General features: G+C 46.3%; 1 protein-coding gene across 2 annotated transcripts in view; it reads right to left on the bottom strand.

Moving 5' to 3' along the window:
- Positions 1 to 581: 581 nt before the first annotated feature.
- HK2 (hexokinase 2) overlaps positions 582 to 24335 on the bottom strand; it is a 68041-nt gene continuing 44287 nt past the window's right edge. Inside the window, exons 4-18 of one of the 2 annotated variants that reach the window (XM_015094476.3) lie at positions 23067 to 23186; positions 22377 to 22472; positions 21512 to 21611; positions 20990 to 21173; positions 18311 to 18466; positions 14508 to 14741; positions 13155 to 13459; positions 11788 to 11936; positions 11417 to 11536; positions 8739 to 8834; positions 7973 to 8072; positions 7687 to 7870; positions 6288 to 6443; positions 4910 to 5143; positions 582 to 2815 (exon numbers count right to left, since the gene is read on the bottom strand). In XM_015094476.3, coding sequence (XP_014949962.2) covers positions 2671 to 2815; positions 4910 to 5143; positions 6288 to 6443; positions 7687 to 7870; positions 7973 to 8072; positions 8739 to 8834; positions 11417 to 11536; positions 11788 to 11936; positions 13155 to 13459; positions 14508 to 14741; positions 18311 to 18466; positions 20990 to 21173; positions 21512 to 21611; positions 22377 to 22472; positions 23067 to 23186 — 2379 coding nt within the window. In that variant the 3' untranslated portion in view covers positions 582 to 2670. The remainder of the gene's footprint in view (positions 2816 to 4909; positions 5144 to 6287; positions 6444 to 7686; positions 7871 to 7972; positions 8073 to 8738; positions 8835 to 11416; positions 11537 to 11787; positions 11937 to 13154; positions 13460 to 14507; positions 14742 to 18310; positions 18467 to 20989; positions 21174 to 21511; positions 21612 to 22376; positions 22473 to 23066; positions 23187 to 24335) is intronic. The other variant, XM_060413925.1, reaches the window with a different exon arrangement.

Here is a 24335-nt window from a genome sequence, read left to right as displayed (position 1 = left end):
CAGTTCAATCGCTCAGTCATGTCTGACTCTTTGCGCCCCCATGAATTGCATCACACCAGGCCTCCCTGTCCATCACCAACTCCCAGAGTTCACTCAGACTCACGTCCATCAAGTCCGTGATGCCATCCAACCATCTCATCCTCGGTCGTCCCCTTCTCCTCCTGCCCCCAATCCCTCCCAGCATCAGAGTCTTTTCCAATGAGTCAACTCTTCTAATGAGGTGGCCAAAGTACTGGAGTTTCAGCTTTAGCATCATTCCTCCAAAGAAATCCCAGGGTTGATCTCCTTCAGAATGGACTGGTTGGATCTCCTTGCAGTCCAAGGGACTCTCAAGAGTCTTCTCCAACACCACAGTTCAAAAGCATCAATTCTTCGGTGCTCAGCCTTCTTCACAGTCCAACTCTCACATCCATACATGACCACTGGAAAAACCACAGCCTTGACTAGACGGATCTTAGTCTGCAAAGTAATGTCTCTGCTTTTGAATATGCTGTCTAGGTTGGTCATAACTTTTCTTCCAAGGAGTAACATGATTGAAAGATGACTACACTCTTAAAAAGTCTCATGAATCACACGTGGAATATTTGAAAAATGTTAAAATTTATTAATAATAGTTAACATCACACAGTTAATCCCACTAGTTCTTTATTGTACATGACAACATCTTCACTAGACTGAGTGCTCCAGGGTTTGAGATGATCTGCTACTGAGTACATTGCAGTCATAGATTGAGAGTCAATACATTTACACAGGCGAAGCAGCGCCAGCAAGGAACTATCACCTAACTGTGGGAACACAACCATTCAAAACGCATTTTCCAGCGTTCCATTTCAGAAGCCACACGCACAGCTCTACCTTTTAAAAATGTGCAATTTCATAGATGGTGCCTAATGTTTCAAGTTTAAAAGTTAAAGTTCACTTCTATTTCTTGGGCATCCCTTAGTGATACACAAATCCAGACACTGCTCTCACTACAAGTTTGATAAATGCGCAAGATTTGGGTGCTTTGAGTTGTGTTGTTCCATTTTTGTTTTGATCCTTGTATCCTACTCAACATTGTTAAAAGGCCTTCCCCTCTTTATTATGCAGTATATGGGTTTAATAAAAATATTAAAATGATTTAATATTTTAGGGCAGAAGTGGGCTCGCAGATTCAGGATTAACTGCACTCTAAAAAGTAGGGTAAAGAAGGTTTTAGGTCCCTTTCCCTCTCCATCCAAGCGGTTTGAAATAAATACTTCTTGTAAAAACAGCTTAGCCTAGAAGTCTGTGGACAATACCTCTTATAGAACACTTACAAAACAAACCCAAGGTGAAATTTGCTAGAAGGGTACAAATCCACCAAACATGTTGTCCCTGAAGTTTTGTATGTTTGATTAATAGTTTGGTTTTGGTTTGCTATCAACAATTAGACCATTTTGCAAATATTTTTGGTGACTTCCTTTATCTTGTTAGAGAGGTTTAAAAAACTGCCTTAAGACTGAAGATTGCTAAGCAGTTTATTTGAAATGATTCCTGTTTCCTTTGTTAACATCTCATGTAATATTGTGCCAGAAAAGTTTCTAGACTGAGCAATCAGTTGGTGTGGTTTCTTCAGTCCACAGTCCCAACCCCCTTCATGCTATCCCCAGACACCTTCCAAGTTTCTGAGTCTGCAGGGAAAGGAGGAGCTGCTTGACCGTTCCCTTACTTTAATGATGTTTTCCTTCTCTTCCTGTAGATGAATGAGGTATTTCTAGTAACCGATTAGCATATCTTCATCTTCCATCCTTTAACTACATTGATCTATTGAGACCCTGTGTATTTATAGACATAACAAATTAACATATAAATACATTACATACAAAGGATCATACAGTGTCAAGATGAAGGAGCAGATGTACTTCATGAACTAAATACATTTCAAATATAAATTAAAATGAAAATACAGTGTTTCCACTTCTGCAGGAAAAAATTTTAAAACAGACCAAAAAGTCTTCCCGCCCCCAAAGGTCCACTGCTTATTGATGACCTGTGAACCTACTCCCAGGACTCTAGGCTTTGGTTTTGCTTGATCAGACTCAGGATGCTTTGATTCCAGGAACAGCATCCACTGGAACCCACCTGGCAAATGCTTAGAGATGAGGTTGAAGAGGGGCTGCCACATGGCTATCCATGGGCTTCCCCTCCATTGCTGCCCCTCCTCCCTGCCTATGGGAGAATCAGGCTCAAGTCAGTGGAGACCTCTCAGCTCTCTGAGAGGAGAAATAGCACCAACTTTCAAGCTGGGGGATGCTTTCCATCTAGAAATGTCATGGTCAGGCTTCAAGGTGAAGCAAACAAATTTTTTATTTTTGTCCCCATCCTGTAGGATTATACAGGGGCATGGAATTTGGCCAGGGGGATTACTAAAGATTAAATCTTTTTTTCGAGTTTTTAAAAAAAATCAATGGTAACGGTTGTGAAAAGTGTGAACAAATCCTTACTTCAAATTGTATTTATCTCAGGAGGGCCAAGGCTTGGGTACCAAACTCTACAATGAGTAGACAGAGAGACAAACTCTAGTCCAGTGAAGTTCTCTCTGCCAAGGAAAAGCCAAGGGGTCTGCTTCTGACACAAGGGGAATGGCATCTTATAATTTAAAGCAGGAAAGAAGGGAAACCAGAGAAAGTCCTTCCAATTGCAGGGGCTCTACCGTTGTCCAGCCTCTCGGATGCGGCAGGCCACAGCAGTGATGAGAGCTGCCCCCTTCCCACTGCCATCTTCTGACTCCAGGAAGGACACATCACATTTTGGAGCCAAGTCCTTCACCGTCTCATGCATGACTTTGGCAAAGCTGAAAAAAGTTGGGAGGAAGACAGAACAAAATGTCTTAGTCACGACAGATTTGTGTCCTAAAAGATAGTGCCCTAAGAAGTGATGCTGGAAACCTAGGAATAATCGAGATGGAGAAGAGGATGATAGCTACCATGTATTAAACACTATGTATTGTTTTTTCAGAAAACTGAGGTTTGGAGAGACTAGCAACATGCCCAAGTTCTATGTTACAGTGGGCAAGAGAAGCTAAGTGAGAAGCTAAGATTCAACTCTAGGACAAAAGCCTGAGATTATGGCCAGCTGTGTTCTTAAAAGAGCAGTCATTTATGCATGCCTTGCAGAAGTGCCTGTTCATCAGCTCTAGAGGCGAGGACCAAGTCCCATACATGTGGTATTCAACTCATGTCAGACTCATGTCTAACCCAAAATTTCATTAAAGGCAAAAGGAGCAGACTTAGGAGGGTGTTGCTGGGAGATGACAAGAATCAAAGATTCTTCCTGATATGGGACTAGAGAAAGAGACCATTTGTCATTATTTACCCACTAGAGCAGGGTTGCGTTGCTCCTCCCCATTGGCAGAGCTGAGAATAGAGGTCCTAACCTCAAGCCCCGGTGCTAGTGGCTGGACTTCTGTCCCACTCCCAAACCCTCACTTGGGACTGAGGTTCCTATTTTCACAATGACACTGAACATCAATAAGAGAAATTTAGAACTCCTCAGGGTCCACTCTTTGCACTAACTGTAGACTCTGGGCAAGCGTCTCAACGCCTTGAAACAATCATGGTGACACGGATGGCAATTCAATCAATGAGTCTCTCCATCCTACCTTCTGCTGAGCAAGGGGCACAGCTCTGTTCTTTTAAGTTTTAGTCGAAGAGCTTCTATGGAAAAGGGACTGAGGCATATCCTGATTTTAAAACAATTTGTTCAAAATATATGCAAGTGAGAGAAGAAAGGAGAAGAGAAATAGTGATGAGAGGACAAAAGGGGGAAGAGATGGACAAAGACAGAAAAAAGAGTAAAAAGAAAAAGGAATTCAGTATTTCCATACTAGAGATGAGGGTGGCAAACTGCTTCTATAGAGGGCTAGACAATTGATCCTTTGCGCTTTGCGGGTCATATAGTCTGCTGTTAATAGCCAAAAGCAGCCATAGACAACACATAAACAAGTGGGCATGGCTGTGTTTCAATATGTTTATTAAAAAAAAAAAACAAAACAGTTGTGGCTATAATCTGCCAACTCCTACCCTAGACGATAGACAAAAATGCTCCAGATTTCCCGCATACATTTACTAGAACATTGGCAGAAGCACTGTTTGAAATAGTCAAAATCTAGAAATAACCCAAATATTCATCATTAGGATAAATTATAGCTTAGACACTCAGAGGTTACAGCCCTGAAAATTAATGAACTATGATTGCAGACTTCAGTGTTGATGCATCTAAAAACCACATGCAATGTGAGAAAAACCAGTCACAAAAGAAAAGATGCCATCTTATTTCCCTTGCGGTAAATTCAAAATTGAGTAAAACTGGGACTGCCCTGGTGGTCCTACGGCTAAGACTGTGCTTCCAATGCAGGGGGCTCAGGTTCAATCCCTGGTCTAGGAACTAAGATCCCATACGCTGCTCAGTGCAGCCCAAAAAAAAAAAGTAAAAATAAACACTATAGATACATACATACAATATGGGAGAAAAAAGGTGATAAACTTAATCACCTCAGCACTTACTCTTGGTGGGAAAATGAAGGGTGCAACTGGGAGGAGCTCACAGGGGGCTTCCAAGCTGGATGGTAAAACACAGACCTACACAGTTATTAGGAGAAGGAAATGGCAACCCACTCCAGTGTTCTTGCCTGGAGAATCCTGGGGACGGGGGAACCTAGTGGGCTTCCATCTATGGGGTCGCACAGAGTCAGACAGGACTGGAGCGACTTAGCAGCAGCAGCAGACACAGTTATTAATCGTTAAAACTATAATACATGCACTATATACACTCTTTGCAGTGTCTGATAATTTGCCAAAAAATAAAGATTGAGAGAAAGGAAAGCAGGGAAAGAATGAAGAGATGTGGGGAGACAGATGGGCAGAGAGAGTAGAGGTCAGGCACTCACTGAGGATGTAGCTTGTAGAGGGTCCCGTCCACACCCACTGTCACTTTGAGGGTGTCCAGCCCACGGTTTTCTCGTATTTTGTCCACTACAGCAGCCATGCCTGCGCCACAGAGCTGGGCTGCCCGTCGAGCCACCACGGTGCACACCTCCTTGACGATGATGCTGTCATCGCAGGTGCTCTCGAGCCCTAAGTGGTGCAGGATGGCGCGGACCTGCAGCAGGGCCAGGCAGTCACTGGGGCAAGAGGAGACAGCCAGTGGTCAGTGACGTACCAAGAGGGCCTGATGGCTTGCCACTCCAGGATCCTACCTCCTTCATCTGAAGCAGTTCTGGGGGACCCGGACTTCCAAGGGCTGGGGGTCAAAGCTACCGTCCGTGAGAGGTGGTTCCATTTCTAAACTCAATTCAGGAACTAGCGCTTATCACCCTGGCCCACATGGACAGGAACACAAAGAAACAGCTCCCTCTGCCACTTTATCTAGGCAAGGTGCACACTGCTGCTGCAAAACTGATACTCAAAAGGAAATTCTCTGGCCATAATTCCACTTATTTGGAAATAGCAAAGACAGTGCTGATGCTAATACATGACAGTTTTCAGTTGCAAAGCCCTTTCCTGTCCAATCTCTCATTGTTCACAGGCCAGCAGGACAAGCCTCAACAGCCAACATTAGATGCCTCTTCTACTCCTCCTCCCCGACTCTGGGTGGTCTCAAATCGACCTGTGCTCTATTTATAGAAGAAGAAAATAGGCATGTAAACTGGAACAGTATTCTGTTCGCTGGTGCAGATAACTTAGGGCCCCCCTCATGTAGGCTGTCTAGTTTCTGTTTTTCAATATGCCTGAGAATAATATTAATGACAGCATTAATTTTCAGAAGGCTCTGAAACTCAGCATTCTAATTTAGAGCAGACTTCTCTTCTCCACCATTAAATTGGAGGAAGAAAGCCTTGCTTTAATGAGCCACCACAGGATGCCACTTAATCCTGGTTGCCTTATTACTGCACCAGCGGTTAAGAAGATCCTTCTTGCCAAGCACAGGGGCTTCAGTGAGTTATCTTCCACAGTGCATTCCCATTTACATTCTGTGAGCAGCTATCTTTCTTTCTACCTTTGAAATTGGTCTAAAACCAGCAATACTGCTTTGCACAGGTTCATCCAGCTTAGCATGATTTTTCACAAGAATATATATTTTCCCTTAAAATGCCAACTGTTCATAAAAGTACTTTAAAACAACACTATATAGAGACAAACACGTTAGCTACTAAACTGACCTGTATGTAAGCCACACCCTGATCATACCTGAACTGTGAAAATCCCAGCTTGTCTGTCCATGAAAAGGACACACGGCCCATCCTACTCCAGGCCCTAAATTCTCACCTCTCAATCTGAGACAGGAACTTGGTTTCAAAGATTCCCCTTGTCTTGAGCCGCTCTGAGATGCGGCCACGGAAAAGCAGCCCACGCTTGGTGAAATCGATGAGGATGTTACGAACAATCTCGCCCAAGTACATGCCGCTGATCATTTTCTCAAACCTGCAATGCAGGTAATGTTCATGGAGGTTAAAAAAGAAGTGTAGGATGTGCTGAGACAGACCAGCCTTCACTACATCAGAAGGTAGAGAGCATACAGCTTCCCATTGGTGGAACAGGAAATGCTATTTGACTCACTTAGGCAGGATTCCTGGCATCCACACGTACTGACTCATAGCGTTCAGTAAAGTATGTCCTGAGGCCCAAGGGATTCCCTGAATTGACTCCATTTAATGGGTTCATTTTCCTTCCAAGGCTTATTCTTGACTTCTCAAGAAGGAACTCACACCAGACCCCACCCCACTTCCAGAAGAGTAGGATGCTGAATCTTAATCCCTGATGTTGCTGAGAATTTAGCATGCTTTCCCGTCAACCTAATCATTTATTGCTTAAATAACTAGTGCCAGCTGAGAACCAAACTGGCCAAGAAAACCAAATGTGACTACTCAATAGCTTGAGGGCCTCCTGGCTCGGCCTAGTGCCTTTAAAAATATCAGCATTCTAGATTTCTACCAAGACTCCATCATCGTTTAATCTTGTCTTACTCCAGCCTGTTTTCTTTCATTAATGTTGTCTGGCTGGTTCCTGGAGGCACTATTCTGCAGAGGTACAGTCCCTGGTTAATCCAATTAGGAAAAACTACATTCAACCTCTTCCTAATGGGACCCCACCACACCAAGGGCTTGGTGATGCTGGAGCTGCCCCCTTGTCCAGTATGACAATAGAGGATGCTATATACTGGATGGATGGAGAAAGGCTTGCTCCTATTCGCTTCCTGGTCCTACCTGCCTCGCCCCAGCAATGCTTCTTCATTCTGATGGCAATAGGTGGTTCAACTGTCTGTTTTCCTCAAGTCCCACACCTAGGTTTTAACACTTTCTCTCACCTGCCCAGTCCTCACAGTAGGAGCTGCTTCCTACATGTATACTAACTTCTGTGCTACTCAGCAACCCTCTTTGATCTTTTCATCCCTCTAAAACCTTGATCAACTCCAATTCTCCTTGCAACATAGCTGTTGTGATTTTTGTTTTCCCAACTGGACTTCAAGACCATCACAGTTCAACAGGGCAAAAAGGACTTAACCCAGAACTTTCCAGATGTATCTGACAAGAAGCCCTTGCCAAAGAAACCTCTTCTGTTAACATCTCAAGAGAATGAGCATCCTGGGATTTGCTGTTGTGGGTGACTCATCACTGTTCAGTTCTGAGATAAACATACCAGAGCCCACACGCAGCTGGGCACCTACCTCTGTCTGCCAGGGTTAAGGGAAAGTTCATCCACAGCTGCATCAAATTCTGTGCGCAAGTCATCGAGGCATCCGTTGTCCCCGAAGGCCCCCCACTCCATGTTGACACACATCCGCCCCTCTTCCCCTTCCACCAGCTCAACATTCCGCATCTCCTCCATGTAGCAGGCATTGCTGCCTGTGCCTGCCAATCAAGAGAGGTCAGTCAGGGCCTCCCTCAGCACCATCCCCCCCACCAACCCTAGGCTATGTGAACCCGCAGGGGAAGGACAGCCCAAGTCCTCACCAACAATGAGGCCGACTTCACAGTGAGGGTCTTCATAGCCACAGGTCATCATAGTCCCAACTGTATCGTTCACCACGGCAACCACGTCCAGGTCAAACTCCTGAGAACAACAGCAGATCCCAGTCCCCAGATGAGCCACAATAATCTCCCTCAGACACTTGCAGGGGAGATTTAGATGTGTATAAAACTTATTGGTGGCTCAGAGGTTAAAGCGCCTGCCTGCAATGCAGGAGACCTGAGTTCGATCCCTGGGTTGGGAAGATGCCCTGGAGAAGGAAATGGCAACCCACTCCAGTATTTTTGCCTGGAGAATCCCATGGACGGAGGAGCCTGGTGGGCTACAGTCCACGTAGTCGCAAAGAGTTGGACACGACTGAGCGAATGAACTGAACTGAACTGAACTGAACTGAACTGAAAGCTTACATAGCAGGGCTTATTTGCTCTGCTCAAATGTCACCTTCTCAGAGACCTTCCCTGGTTATACTACTTGAAAGAATGTGCTTCCCCAGCCCCACTCACTCTGTCCTCACCCAACTTCATTTTCCTTCATAGCACAAAAGCACCTGACGTTAGCTCATGGTTTGTTTATAGAACGTGAGCTTGTGGCCATTCCTGAATCCCCAGCTGCCCAGAGGAAGGCTTGACAGACCATGGACACTCACAGACTGCCGAAGGACTAGAATAATTGTCCCTGTGACCGGCACAACAGCTCCCCCCGCTTTTGTACACAGAGACCCCTTCCAGCCTCGTGCTATGCCTCCCCTACCTCTCGCCGGTGGATGGCTTCCTTCAGCAGCATAACTACGTCCTCACCCTCGCAGCCAGACGCCTTGAAGCCTTTAGTCCACTTCAGGAGGATGCTCTAGGAATCACACATGGGCAGGGAGCGGGATATCAGAGAAGGACTCTTGGCTCATTCTCTAGTTGTCAACCTCACAGGTTATCAGAGGCCCTTTGAAAACCGAGCATCTCATCCACAAGTTATTCTAAACCTGTCTCACCTACTAGAAGGGCCTACTGTGCACCAGGCACTGGGCGAAGCACATCACATGTGCTACACCATTTAACCTCCACAGCAACTGTGTGAAATGTCTGTCATTATCGTGCCCATTTTACAGGTAACTCTGGCCCTGGAGCAAACTGCCCAAGGCCTGCAGCTTGGAATAGAGGAGGCCCTCACCCGCAGGCTCACCAACTCCAATGCACGGGCTCATAAGCACCACACGACTGCCCCTGCCAAGGAGCTAGGCTCTATACGCTCGTTGCCCTCACCAGGAAAAACAGTTTGCCCTGAACATCACATAGAGGGGTCAGTTTGTGCTTCTGAATTTTCAGACTCCACTACAAAGTGAACGAGTACCCTCTGCGGAGTTATACAGGGCCTTTCAGGAGCAGATATACGATGGCTCTGAATATGGGGGGCTGTTTCATATACTGCTCCCTGGATCCCTCTGTGCTGCTTCAGGCCATCAGGGAATAGGCATCCAGGACCCCCACACCACTCTTGAGAGGCCGGAACCCAAAAGAGGGCCACGTGCTCACTATCTACCCACTGGCATGGTTTCTCCAGGACTTGCTTGGTTTCTCACGGCCCAGGAGTTTAACATCACGAGTCCCACTGTGTTCGGATCCCAGGAAACTCAGAAAAACAAAGTTCAATCTCAGTAGTGACCTAGTTTACACACTTATATCCAAACCACTCTGATTTTCTTGTTTACAAATTAGCTTGACGTCTCTGATGAAATTTTGTATTTGGCATTTTCAAGCATTTGGAATGTTGAAATAACATTACTGCAAGTGGTCCTTAGATAATATGGCATGCAGAGGCCCCAACAGCTGGGGAGAGGTGCCCGTGGCCACCAGCTAAGCCAGGCAGCTTGAGGCCTCTGGGCTTCACAACCTGCTGATTTCCCCATCAACAGACTGATCTCAGCAGAGCAGAACCCAACTTACAGACAGAACAACAGACAGAACCCAGCTTCTGCTTCTCTTGTTCTTAGCTTTCACAGTTCTAGACTGAATACCTGATGCTTACAGAAACTTAGAACATATGGCATAAATGCAATACAATGACCTGGAATTTTGCAATTCAGGCACAAAAAGAAACAGTTGACATGTCTTGGGGGTCACCAGATAAATATATAAGCATATATATGTCTATAAGCATATATATATACATGCCATACTTGAAATATATACCTGAAAAGTATGTTAAAAATATTTCAGTAGAAGTATACTTGAAAAGTCTGTTAAAAAAATTTCAGTAGAAGAAGTCTAGAAGCATATAAACTGGAATTTTTTTTAATCTTCCTATTAATCACATTTTATACATTTCTGTATTATAGAGTTTATACTTTTCTTAAAAATATTTTTCTGGTCTTACCACCAGTGTTTTCCCAAATCATTGAGATTCCTTCCAAAAAACTAGTCGCTAATATGAGGCAGTAAATGACTCATGACTTAAATATTTCCCAACTGTTGAATGACTTAGTATGTTTCTAATGACTGTTATAATAAGCAATGTTTCCTTAAATATCACATAAGTACTTATATACATGTTTGATAAGTACTTTTGGTAAACTGATGCAAATGAGAAGGCTTTGAAAACCAATGCATTAATACTGAAAAAAATAATATGTTGAGACAAAGAAGCTGGAAAAACTAAAAGCAATCCTAGACTAACACTGGACAAATGTTAACAGATGTTGGGAAATACTGGATTCGGCAGGGTTTTTACCAGGACTTCCTAACACCTGTCCTAGCAGTGCACATGGTAAATTTAACTCGCAGAGGGGAGGACTAGGAGGCATTTACAAAACTCACTGAGTCACATAAGGGCTGCTGTAAGAGCACGAGATCTTTATCCCCTTCTTCATTCACCCAAGGCAAGCTGACAGGGAATAAAAAGCAAAGGGGACACTAGGGAAATATCACGACATCCAAACAGGAGATGGAGTGAAATGTCCCGAGCCCAAAACAGGGGCCTCAGGAACAGCTGAGCATAACTGGCAGCATGGACCCATGTGTCAAGAAACTGGAATGAAATCATGGCTTAGACACTCGCAGGCTATATGACCTGCAAGATACTTGGCCTCTCTGTAGACCTTGTTTTCCTTTCTGCAAAATGGGCACACAGACACCTACCTTATATGGTTGCTGTGAGGGTTAAATGAGGAAACCTAGCAGAGTACCTTGCACAAAATACTTTTAAAAAATGTTAGTTGCTGATATTATTAGCATCGTCATCATCATCCCAAAGATTGTTACCTACTTGACTCTCACCAGCTCTGACTTGCTCATTCCCATCAACAAGCCCTTCCCCATGACTGATCACTAATGCCCTTCTTTTCTTCCTCTTGGGTCAGCTTTCTCCCTTGCTCAAAACTCTGGCTGGTTCAGAGTTAGTAAAGCCCATGGGAGACCCCTCCAGGAAAGCACTGTTACCTCGTCTAGGCTGTTCTGCTGGCAGGGGAAGGAGAACGTGAAACCTAGAGGCAGGGACACACCCTTCATGCCCATGTACTCCAGGAAGTCCGCAATGCACTGGACGATGTGGTCAAAGAGCTGTAAGGAGAAGTTGGGCTCTGAGCAGGGTGGTAGGTGGGCCAGGGCAGGCTGCACCAGCAGGGCCTGAACACCAGCTCTGGGCCTCTACCCAAGAGAAAAGCCAGCTCAGGCACATACTTAAGTAAAGGCCAGCCAGAGCCTTAGCCCACCTACTCCTCCCCAGGACCACGGGTGAAAACAGAGAAAGCACTGCTCTCCCGGGTGAGGAGGGGTTGTCTCGGAGCCCTCCCAGAGGTGCCCTGTCTTACCTCGTCCCCTGTGCCGTGCATGACCTCCTGCGGGATCGAGTAGATCTTGTTGTGCATCTCCACCCCGCGGCGCTTCCCGTTCCGCACACGCACCAGCAGGACCCGGAAATTGGTGCCCCCAAGGTCCAAGGCCAGGAAGTCTCCTTTCTCTGGAAAATAAGCCCGGGAAGATAATTCACTGGGGCTAAAGAGAGTGACAGTCACCTTCCCCTAATGGGGAGCTCTCCCAGGATAACCCTGGACAACCTCAGGATAATAGACAGTGGTTTAGTCACTAAGTTGTGTCCGATTCTTGCAACCCCATGAACTGTAGCCCGCCAGGCTCCTCTGTCCATGAGATTTCCCAGGCAAGAATACTGGAGTGGGTTGCCATTTCCTTCTCCATGATAGACAGTAAGTTCCACCTAATGATAAAGAAAATAAGAACCCTGGGATTAGACACTTCCTGGCTCCTTTGTGGTTCTCAAATGAATTCAAGTTGCAGGATCCCAGGAATTACAATGAGCTCCAGAACATAGGAAAGAAATCGTGATATGGTACACTCCAGAACATCCAAATATGCCACCTGTACAAAATCAAAGGCCACCTTACATAAGGCTCCAGAATAGAGAAGAGAAAAGGAACAACAGTCCAACTCTCCAAAGAAAACTGAAGGGAAGTCTTTCTAAATGAGAAAACCCTCCTTTGTAGGACAGTCACAATGCACTGCATGCCTCAGTCAGTTTCCATGCAACCCTCAGGCAGCTGCAAGAGGGAGGCACTGCACTCCCCTCTATAGAGGAGCGAGACCTGGCTGAACTAGGGTGCAGCAATACAACCTGTCCCGTAGCACAAAGCACCATAAACAATATGTAAGCAAATGGGCATGGTTGTGTGCTAATAAAACTTTATTTGTAAAAATAGGCAGTGGGCTAGATTTAGACCATGGATTTTAGTTTGCCAACCCCTGACCTTATATGAGCTAACCCTGGAACCAAAATTCCTATATTTGAATCCAGCTCCACCATCTCCTAGTTGGGCAGGTTTCTTAATTTCCCTGTGCCCAGGTTTGGTGTAAAACATAATAGCTTATTAACAAGCAAAATTAACTACTAGTGTCTGTTAACAGTTGAAGATTAAATGAATTAATACGTGTGGAATGCTTAGAGAAGCGTTTGACACATAGTAAGCAAGTATTTACTACGATCCCTGTTCAGTTTTAGCAAAGGAGTACCTTGGTTGAGCTCACTGAACACCAGAATTTCCCAGGACTACAGCTGAAGAAACACATTTGACAGTCTGACCTGAACACCTAATGCTAAGGCTAAGGGAATCCTCTTGGAGTGACTGAGCCCCGCGGTGAGCTAGATGGCAGCCCTGCTGCATACCTGTGCCGTCAGGGGTGGCACACACGTAGGTGGGCAGCATCTTGACAGGAGCAATGGCGTGAGTCTCCTTGCTCAGACCTCGCTCCATTTCTATCTTCATCCTCTTCTTGACCTCCAGCAGCTGCTCACGGCTCAGCTTCAGAGACTCCAGGGTCTTCTGGCGGGCTCGGTGCTGATCGGCCAGCCGATAGGCCACTGCCGTCACCATGGCTGCCCCCTTGCCACTGCCATCCTCAGAGCGGAGGAAGCGGACATCACAGTCAGGCACCAGGCGCCGCACGGTCTTGTGAAGACGCTTGGCAAACCTGCAGTCACAGAGACGGGCTAAGAGTTGGGTGCCCACAGGTAGGGTCAGTGGTACAAATGTTTGGGGCAGTAGCTCACCACCTCAGCCCAAATGACACCCTAAACACTCTCTTCCTACTCTTTCCCAGGTTAGGGGTCACTGTATAAAAGCTCAAAATATTTAAATGTAACCACCATGTGAAAAGAAAAGGACCCTTCTGGGAAGCCACCATCTCCTGCAGACACTCACAGAAGACCCCCTTCTCATAGGCCCCAGCTCCTCTGCCCAACTTATCAGCCTCAGGTGACTCTGACACCAACTACTATTCATGTTTCATCAATTCAGCAGATGCTGCCTAGGAAAGATCCAAAAACAAAAACGTCAAAATGCTCTAGATTTTGGGCTCTCTTTGGCTGCTTTCTGCCAAGAAGCCCAGAGGTGTCTGAACAGCTAAGGATTTGTGTGGTGGCTGCTTGGAGCCACAGTCTCCGAGGCCTTACTACTCCAAGTGTGGTCCATGGGCCGGCAGCATCACTGGGTGCTATTAGAGTCACAGGATCTCAGGCTAAACTCAGACCTTCTGAACCAGAAGCTGCCTCTTAACTAGATCCTCTAGTAATCTGTGTGCACTTTAAAGTTTCTGAAGCACTGGACCAGGAGCCTAGGGCATGGAAGGGCTGAGGCCCTCCACATTCCCCTTCAGTTAATGCAGGGCCATTGACCAGGAGTTCTTATTTGGTGAAAATGATGAGCTAAGTGGGTACCATAGAAAAAAATATCTTTCAAGTTAAAGGATCAAAACATAGACGGCAGGGCAGGATCAATTCAATACCTAGGTGAGCCAGAGAAGCTGGAACTAAGAAAGCACAAAAAAAGAGCCCCCAGAAGCCAGGAGAGCTCCGAGGAAAGCCTCCACCCATGCCGAGGACAACACAGCTCCCGCCTGCCCAGTGGGGAGCTTCCATTCCACAAAGAACCTGGACGCCATGGCCCATCTCCACCACCCCCACAGTGCGACGCAGAGTTCCTGCAGAGTCAGGCCTCTGAGGGCCCGCGTGCTGACTCACTGAGGGTGCTTCTTGTAGACGGAGCCATCAACCCCGACGGTGGAGCGCAGCCGGTCCACGCCTTTGTTCTCCTTGATGCGCCGCAGCACGGCCGCCAGCGTAGCCGCACACAGGCTGGCCGAGCGTGTGGACACGATCTGGCAGACCCGATGAGTAGCCACACAGTCCTCATCCGTCGGGTTCAGCCCCAGCCGCACCAGGATCTCACGGGCCTTCCGGATGCCATCCTTCTCCCTGGGGAACAGAAACAGCGTGTGAGCAGGTGTCTACTCACCGTGGCCAGTGGGAGGGAAGATGTGTGCCCACAAGGAAAGCCCTTGGCCCCAGCAAATGCCATGTCCCAGGGAAGGCAGACACCCGCCTCACTGCTCTGCCCACCTATGGAACAAGGAGGCGAAGAAAGCACAAACTGAGGTCTTCTTCCCCACCCCTCCACCCCACCCCCGGTCCCCCCACCCTCCCCACTCCCCCCTACCCCCCACCCCCGCCAACACACAGTACTTCAGGTCCCCCTGTTTCCCCAGTGAGATCAACCAAGTTTCCTTATGCACACACTGTGGGAGGACAAGGCCCTGCTCCTGGGGCTTTACACACCAAGCTGCGTGTGTATCAGTTTGCTTGTCTCAGGATAGTGGGAATGTTGTCCCTGCCACCAACTATCTCTGACCACAGGAACCCAGCTGTGGAGCCCACCCTATTTTCTCTCTATCAAGCAGTCTGTTGCACTTCACCATGGAGTTGGCAGTGCTTTAACTTGCATCTAAAGATGTTGGTCAAGGGTTGATGCTTTGAGATTAGCCCTCTTTTCAGGGGGAATTAAGTGTCCACAAATATCAAGCACTGTCATTTCCTCCAAGTTTAACAAGGAGGTACAGTTCATTCAAGTATCCCACTAAAAACAAAGTCATTTGGACTGTCTCACTGCTCCTGTTAGCACCAAAATCATCTCCTCTCCACCATCTGGTGCCTGAAACGAGGCCTCCTCAAGTGACAAGTGGAAGTCTCAAAAACAGGACACCACTGCTTCCCTGGTGGCTCAGTGGTAAGGAATCCACCTGCCAATGCAGGAGACACAGGTTCAATCCCTGGTCTGGGTAGATGCCACATGCCACAGAGGCTCTAAGCCCGTGTGCCACTGCTATTGACCCTGGGCTCTAGAGCCCGGGAACCACAGCTACTTTGCCCACGTGCTACTGAAGCCAGTGAGTCCATGCTCCACAAGAGAAGCTACCACATTGAAAAGCCACCCCTACTCACTGAAACTAGAGGAAAGTCTGCACAGCAATGAAGATACAGCACAGCCAAAAATAAATAAACAAAGCTGCAGTTAAAAACAAAACAAACAAACAGGAAACCAAGTCCAACTTTTTGGATATCATTGATTGAAAAACAAAAATCAAGCCATGCTCACTCCCACTCCCGCTGCTCGGTGAAAATGCAGGCTTCAACTCTAACTTTTGGAACTAATGGGCCGTCCAAGGACCTCTTTTTCTGTTATGAAGCAGGAGTCAGGATAGAGCCCTTTCTGAAAATCGCCAGTATGGAATGATTGTCTGAGGAGGTCTTACAGATAGCTGAGAAGTGAAAGACAAAGGAGAAAAGGAAAGATACATCCAACTAAATGAGTTCCAGAGAATACCAAGGAGAAGAAAGTCTTCTTGAGAATACCAAGGAGAAGAGGAAAGACCAATGCAAAGAAATAGAGAAAAACAATAGACTGGGAAAGACTAGAGATCTCCTCAAGAAAAGTGGAGATATCATGGGAACATTTCATGCAAAGATGGGCACAGTAAAGGACACAAATGGCAAGGACCTAAAAGAAACAGCAGAGATTTTAAAAAGATGGCAGGACTTCACTTAAGAGTTGGGCAAATGTCTTAATGATCCAGATAACCACGATGGTGTGGTCACTCACCTAGAGCCAGACATCCTTGAGGTGAAGTCAAGTAGGTCTTAGGAAGCATCACTACAATTAGTGGTGGTGATGGAATTCCAGCTGAGCTATTTCAAATCCTAAAAGATGATGCTGTTAAAGTGCTGGGCTCAATATGCCAGCAAACCTGGAAAACTCAGCAGTGGCCACAGGACTGGAAAAGGTCAGTTTTCATTCCAATCCCAAAGAAGGGCAATGCCAAAGAATGTTCAGACTATCATACAATTGTGTTCATTTCACATGCTAGCAAGATAAGGCTCAAAATCCTTCAAACTAGGTTCAACAGTATGTGAGCCAAGAACTTCCAAATGTACAACCTGGATTTAGGAAAGGGAGCGGAATCAGAGATCAAATTGCCATCTGTTGAATCATAGAAAATGCAAGGAAATTCCAGAAAAATATGTACTTTTGCTTCATTGACTATGCTAACGCCTTTGTGTGGATCACAACAAACTGTGGAAATTCTTAAAGAGATGGGAATATCAGACCACCTACCTGCCTCCTGAGAAACCTGTATGCAGGTCAAGAAGGAACAGTTAGAACTGGACATAGAACAACAGACTGGTTCAAAGCTGGGAAAAGAGTACGTCAAGACTGTATATTGTCACCCTGTTTATTTTACTTCTATGCAGAGTACATTATGTGAAATGCCAGGCTGGATGAATCACAAGCTGAAGTCAAGATTGCCAGGAGAAATGTCAATAACCTCAGATATGCAGATGGTCCCATCCTAATGGCAGAGAGCAAAGAGGAACTAAAGAGCCTCTTGATGAAGGTGAAAGAGGAGAGTGGAAAAGCTGGCTTAAAACCCAACATTCAAACAACAAAGATCATAACATCCAGTCCCATCATTTCATGGCAAATAGATGGGCAAAGAAATGAAAACAGTGGCAGATTTTATTTTCTTGGGCTCCAAAATCACTGCAGATGGTGACCGCAGCCATCAAATTGAAAGACACTTGCTCCTTGGTAGAAAAACTATCACAAACCCAGACAGCCTATTAAAAGCAGAAATATGACTTTGCAGACAAAGGTCCATATAATCAAACCTATGGTTTTTCCAGTAGTCATGTACAGATGTGACAGTTGGATCATAAAGAAGGCTGAGTGCTGAAGAATTGATGCTTTCAAATTGTGGTGCTGGATAAGACTCTTCAGAGTTCCTTGGATTGCAAGATCAAACCAGTCGATCCTAAAGGAAATCAGTCCTGAATAGTCACTGGAAGGACTGATGCTGAAGCTCCAATACTTTGGCCACCTGATGTGAAGAGTCAATTCATGGGAAAAGCCCCTGATTCTGAGAAAGACTGAGGGCAGGAGAGGAAGGGGGCATCAGCGGATGAGAAGGTTGGATGGCATCACTGAATCAATGGACATGAGTTTGAGCAAACTCCAGGAGATGGTGAAAGACGGGGAAGTCTGCATGCTGCAGTCCATGGAGTCGCAGAGGGTCAGACACCACTTAGCGACTAAACAACAACAGGGAATGGAATGCCAGGGCTTCAGGAAAAGAGAAGTAGATGAAAATGAATCATTGAAGGGTCCACAGGGAGCCCCTAGCATAAAGCTGAGGTCCCTGTGCCAGGCAGGAACTCGAGTGCAAAAGTGAAAGTCCTTGCATGGGGGCCAGCTCTCCCCAGCACCATGAGTCACTCTGGTCGTCGGCACATTCAAAACAGACACAAGGGGAAAATATCTGGCAAGTGACATCAAGCCATAGGCCTGCCTTGTGAGGCCAAGGCCTCACGCTGGGTGAGACCCTCCTGCTGTCCACATCTGAAGGGTCAACAGCCTGAGCGTCTTCCTCATTCCCCAGCCATCTGTCCACCCTTCTGAGGTCCCAGCAAACAGAGAAGGACCCAAAGCTTACCCTTCAATATCTGAAACATCTTTGGTCTCAAAATGGCCTGTGGCAAGAAGTTCAGGGCTGAGCTTCCCCCCAAAGAGCAGCTCCTCCTTGGCCATCTTCACCAGGATAAGCCTCACCAGTTCCCCCATGTACATTCCACTGATCATCTTCTCAAATCTGCAGAGAGAGATACAGCAAAAAAATAAGTCTCCGCTGCCAGTAAATCTGACACGTCCTTGTGGAAGCGGCATGCACACACGGCGCCTATGCAGAACGAAGTGCGAACTTGTGTGGCACTGACTAGGAGGGAGATGTGTAGAGAAGTGACAGCTGGGCACAAATGGGCTTGGAGGCACTGGGAGCTTAGGCTGTCTCTGCAGGCAGGTGGGCCTTGAACTATGGAGAAGGAGGGTCCTTTAGCAGCCAAATCAAACATCCAGGGAGTGTGGGACACTCTACCAAAGCTTGAATTTGAGATGAAGTGGGTTATGTGGTAGGGTAACAATTTTTAATAAACTTTTTCTCTGGCAAGGAAATGCTCTTTTAAAATGAATTCTTATGCAAAACTTCAGTATTTATCTCAAGCAGAAAAAAAAAAAAAAAACCCACAGGTCACTCTAATTAAATTTGGGAGCACAGGGCTAGCAACTCATCACCTCAAACTTCCTTCCCCTTGCAGGCCATTTGTGGCTTCCTGAGAAAACAGAACGTGGGATGGAAGGGGGGTTGGGCAAGAATAGGGACAAATGAGAAGGAGCTCTTAAGTGTCACATGGTTTGGGGAATCTGGAAGTGAGACATGTTGGCAGTTTCTGAGCAGGAAGGTGACAAGATAGCGGAGAGGGAAGTAGGGTAATTCATTTTTTCAACACTAGGTGACACTGTTTTCTTTATAAGACAGTCTTTCTGGCTTAGATATATGACAGGCGAAACCAAGCCCTTGCAATTCTTTCTAGCCAAAAAAATTTAAAAAAAGGTCCTTTCATGGTATCTTGGAAAGGATCTAGGTCCCACACAGGGCCTTCAGAGAAGGCCCAGAGCCAAGGTGTGGAAGAAATTCCAAAGTCACCTGGTGCAAACTACAAGAGAAGAAGCCGGGCCCTCAGGAAGTGACTTGCCCAAGACCCAAAAACAGGTATGGCAGGACTAGAGCTGAGTGGAGAGCTGGCAAAGCTGCTTGAGCAGGAGGTATGTTGAAAATGTTTAAGCACCAGCACAGGCACGCTGCCGGAGAGGCAGCCCAGCTTCGGCAGCAAGGAACTCACGTGTCTACTTCTATACCTTCTCCAACATAGCTGGTTCTGTGAGAGATAATGGAGGGGGCCAGTGGGGCTCTGAAGTGTGAGTGGTAAAGGTTTTTATCTCAGGTTTTAAAAGCACTTTGTTTCAGTCAGTGTTTGGAACATGTTTATTTAGAAACATAACAAGAGTGAGAAAAAAGTTCGTATTCAAGCCCAGCAATAACTGCAGGGACAGCTGATGCACTGGCAATATGGCCTCCCAGCCTTTTTTGTTTGTTTGTTTGTTGAGCAGTTTTTTTAGTCCATGAATTTCTCACCAGCCGTGGCAGACACAGCCAGTACGCTGTGAATGGACTCACTCACTTTTCAACATGTGAGAGAAGCTTGTGACTTAAATAAGCTGTGCTTTGAGGAAGCAAAGACACCTCCCTGTAGAACGAAGGATTCTCCTATAAAGCTGGTTTATAAGGTTGGATTTTCCTCTCCAAGCAGGGGTAAGTACCAGATTTCCTACATCAGTCACAGCACCAATAAGACCATAGAGGGCCTAGGAATTCCCTGGCAGTACAGTTGTTGGGACTCCGAGCTTTCTGGGCTGAGGGCCCTGGTTCAGTCCCTGGCCAGGGAACTAAGATCCCACAAAAAAAGGGCCAGAGAGGACTTAATTGCTCAAAATGTTTTGTAATTGCCTTTAGAGCTTGCGGCAATCCCTGTTTCAAGATCTTTAATAAGGACATTAGGCAAATGTTTGTGAGATTGAAATAATGTTTTGTAAGAGTCAGAAGTAACCAAAATCTAAGTCTGACCAGATTGGAGAACATAACATCCAGGGGCCGTTAAAAAAAGTTAGAGCCCCTCCTCCAGTCCACTCAAGGGCCCTGGTTGGCCCACAGGTCCAGAGAAGGCAGCCAAAGGGGCTCCTTAACCAACTTTTCTACAGGCCTGAGTCTGCCTACAGCTATAGCAAGAGGCCCTGGGACTCTTGCAACTCAGCCTAGCTCATAATAGGCAGCAATTAGGAGCCAACTCTCAGCCTCATGCCCTGGGCAGTGACAGAGGTGGAAGCTATGAAATGAGGTTTCAGATCCCTTATCTTTGCTATCTCTTTGCTTTTCTTATGTGGTGCACAAATGGTTTCTGTGGACAACGTACAGACTGAAGGCAGAGAGAAAGAGCAGGGCAGCATGCTTAGAATACGATCTTCTAAAATGACCACTCTTGAGAGTCAAATTAGTAGCCATAATGTGGTTTTTCCACTTGTTCTATCGTTTGCAGACAGCTCTCAGCAACTGACAGTCACAGTATATGTAATAAGCACATTTCCATAAGCAGTGGGTGCCTTGGTAACTTTAGGGACTATATGTGAAATAAAAATAAGAACCACCCCCTCATCCTGGCCAGCTGCCACCTCAGCTCCTGAGTCCAACCCTTGAGCCCACTGCACACAGGGGGCCGCTCACAGTTGCTTCCCGGGGTTCAGAGAGCCCATGTCGATCTCCTGATCAAACTCCGTACGGATGTCATCAAGCGCGCCGTCATCCCCAAAGGCCCCCCACTCCATATTGATACACATCCGGCCCTCATCGCCTTCCACCGTGTCAATGTGGCGCATCTCTTCCATGTAGCAAGCGTTGCTGCCCGTGCCTGCACAAAACAAGAGAATGCTCAGCACCCACTCACGCTGTCCTCCCCCAGCCCCCGGCCCCCATCTCCCTCTTAAAACTCTGTCCTCAGACAGTGTGAATGGGATTCCTCCCTGGAGGCTCCTGGGGCATCTCAACATACTACCCACTACCACCCACAACTCCTCAAGTCCAGGCTTAGCCCTCAAAAGTGACCACACCATTATCTTCTAACAGGAAGGACAAAGGAAGATCCAGGCCATGGACTCCTCCTCTCTTTGCAGCCCACACCCGCCCCACCATCCATTGGCCAGCACTGTGTTCACACACCCACAATGCTCACACGCAGTGTTCACGTACCCACAATGAGACCAATCTCACAGTTCTGATCATCATAGCCACAGGTCATCATGGTCCCAACGGTATCATTCACTACAGCCACAATATCAATATCAAAGTCCTGCAGGGATAAAAGGGGGACTCTAACTTTCACTGTTACAGAAAGACTACAGATGTGAAGATAAAGAGTAATAAGACACACGGCTCAAGTGCAGGGCTAGAGCTGGAAGTTGGGTCCAGATCCAGTCTAACGACAGCATCTCACTTCCCACCCCACTGGTCTTCATCACAGAGGACTTCCCTCACAGCAGGCCTGCAGTCTAGTTCGCATTACTACGCGAAGAAGAGCCTGTCTTGTTATCACTGTCTTCTTCTCATTCTCTTTCTTCTTTCCTTTCTCTATCTCTCCCTCCCTCCCAGTAGGTCTTGCCCTTCTGTGACTAGACCTTTATCATGTCCTTTCTCTGCCCTATTCCACCCTGATGCCAACATAAATCCCAAACTTCTTATTTGAAAATGAGGGTTTTGCTTTCACCAAGGCTAAGATTAGTTGTCCATCATGCTAACCTAAAGACCCCAAAGGCATCTGATCATATATCAGATCACTGGTGTGCTAATTGCCACTCAATATATAGACGGGTCACTGTGCAGCATACCTTAAACTTACGCTTTATGGGGAGCTAACTCTCAATAAAATTGAGAAAAAAAACCCAAAGATTTTGGGGTGACATAACAGAGAAGAAAAGAAAACCCCTCCTTAAGACCCACAAAAAATGCTCATGCCAGTTTGAGGACAGACAAGGCAAGACTTCAGAGTGGACTCAAAAGAATGCAAAGGGCCTCCAGACCCCAAGCCCTGGGATCTCGCTCTGCTGCCCCTACTCACCCCTCTCCTCTGGATGGCCTTCCGGATCAGAGTAACCACATCTTTCCCTTCCACACCACTGGACTTGAACCCCTTGGTCCATGAGACCAGGAAACTCTGGAAAAGGACCAAGAAATATTGATTTCCCATGGAACTCAGTCCGTACTCCTCATCATTAGGAGACCTCTGCCATGGGGCTAAACTAAAGCCATGACTGAACTTATACAGGTCTTCCTATTAGCCTACGAAGGAGGAACTATGTTAGAGGCCACGTCAGGAGGTTAGATGCATGATCTACTATCCCCGAGAAGCAGGCTGTAGAACTGCCAGAAAAAGATTCTTGTATCCTAACATTGCAAACTTTCAAGGATGTTTATTACGACACTTTAGAACAAAGGAGTCCCTGACTAATTTCTCACTCTCGTTTCCCTAAGAGGGATAAGGATAATGAGCAATGTATGTCGGCCTGCATTTAGTCATCTGAGGGGACAGGGATTAAGACTCCCCACTTCTCCAATACCTCTTTACCATCCCTCTCACATACACCTACACACGCTCTCCTAGAAGGACAGATCTCCCAATACTCAAACATTGCCCATGCAATCCATCAGAGCAAGCTCCATCACCATAGTAGCAAGTGGCTCAGAGTTCTTTCCAGTCCTCCCAGTCCAAAGAATGAAGCAACAAAAATGTCTGAAGGATTCATCTTACCTCGTCTAGTTTTGTTTGGAGGCAGGGGAAGGAGAAGGTAAAACCCAAAGGGAGCTTCTTATCTTTGATTTGTAGCTTATCCATGAAGTTGGCCAGGCATTCAGCAATGTGATCAAACAGCTGAGGGCACATAACACAGGAAGATAAGCAGGGAGGCAGAAAGGCATAGAGATTAAGAGCATGGACTTTGGGCTCAGAAAGGAACTAGCTTGGCTGAGTACATGCAAGATATGTATCCCTTCTGAAGTTTTAGTTTGTTCATCTATAAAATAGGGGTGATAACTGGACCTGCTCACAAGTTACCAAAAGGATTAAATGAGTCAACACATATAAGGACTTAACACTAGTTAGAAGAGTCGGACACAACTGAGCGACTTCACTTTCACCTTTCACTTTCATGCACTAGAGAAGGAAATGGTAACCCACTCCAGTGTTCTTGCCTGGAGAATCCCAGGGACGGGGGAACCTGGTGGGCTGCACAGAGTCAGACATGACTGAAGCGACTTAGCCGCAGCAGCAGCAGCAGTGATTATTAAATTCTGTCTTCCACTTAGACCATTTATCCAAAGCACAATGGGGTTATCAATATAACCACATTAGGCAGGGAAAAATCGCAGTCAAAGCTAATCAGAAAGTCATTGCAAGCCCTAGCAACAGAGTACCCTTTAGTGGCTCTGTCAGAACCTCCCTTGATAAGGATGCACAGCTGATTATCTTACCAGAAATGGCAACCCATCTGACTGCCAACAAGTATTTTAGCAACCCAGTCTCTTGTGACTGGGGGAGGGGATGGGACATTCTCTGCCGGCATTCTATAAATGAACTTAACAAAAGTAACTTTTAGATCTTTCCTCCATTCTAGAAAACCAGTCTTCTGGGGGCAATTCCAAGAAGTTATCTTTGTTTTCTAACTTCAATATGAGAACCTAAGTGAGTTCACAAAGATCACTGAAAAAGAAACAAGGTTTGTGGATGGGCAGCCTCACAATATAACTATTGTAAGCAGGATCCAAAGCTCCTAAGAAAACTTGTAAGCCTAAGAAATTATCCACTTTCAATTTGTCCCAAAGCCCGTAGCCCCTTGGCTTCCTTTTTCCCCATTCAAAATCCTCAAAGAGAAATGGGTGACCCCTTTGACACAGAGGCTGAGGCTAGGAACGATCTGGTGCCAAAAGTAAGCGAAAATCCAAAAGACTGAGCAGATTCCGAGAGCCAGGTTGACCAGATGGCAAAATCTAAAAGCCAACAGAAGTAAAAGGAAACAATGTT

This window comes from Ovis aries, chromosome 3, assembly GCF_016772045.2.
Source record: "Ovis aries strain OAR_USU_Benz2616 breed Rambouillet chromosome 3, ARS-UI_Ramb_v3.0, whole genome shotgun sequence".
NCBI classification, from domain to species: Eukaryota; Metazoa; Chordata; class Mammalia; order Artiodactyla; family Bovidae; genus Ovis; species Ovis aries.
This window is presented reverse-complemented; position numbering and strand designations above follow the sequence as displayed.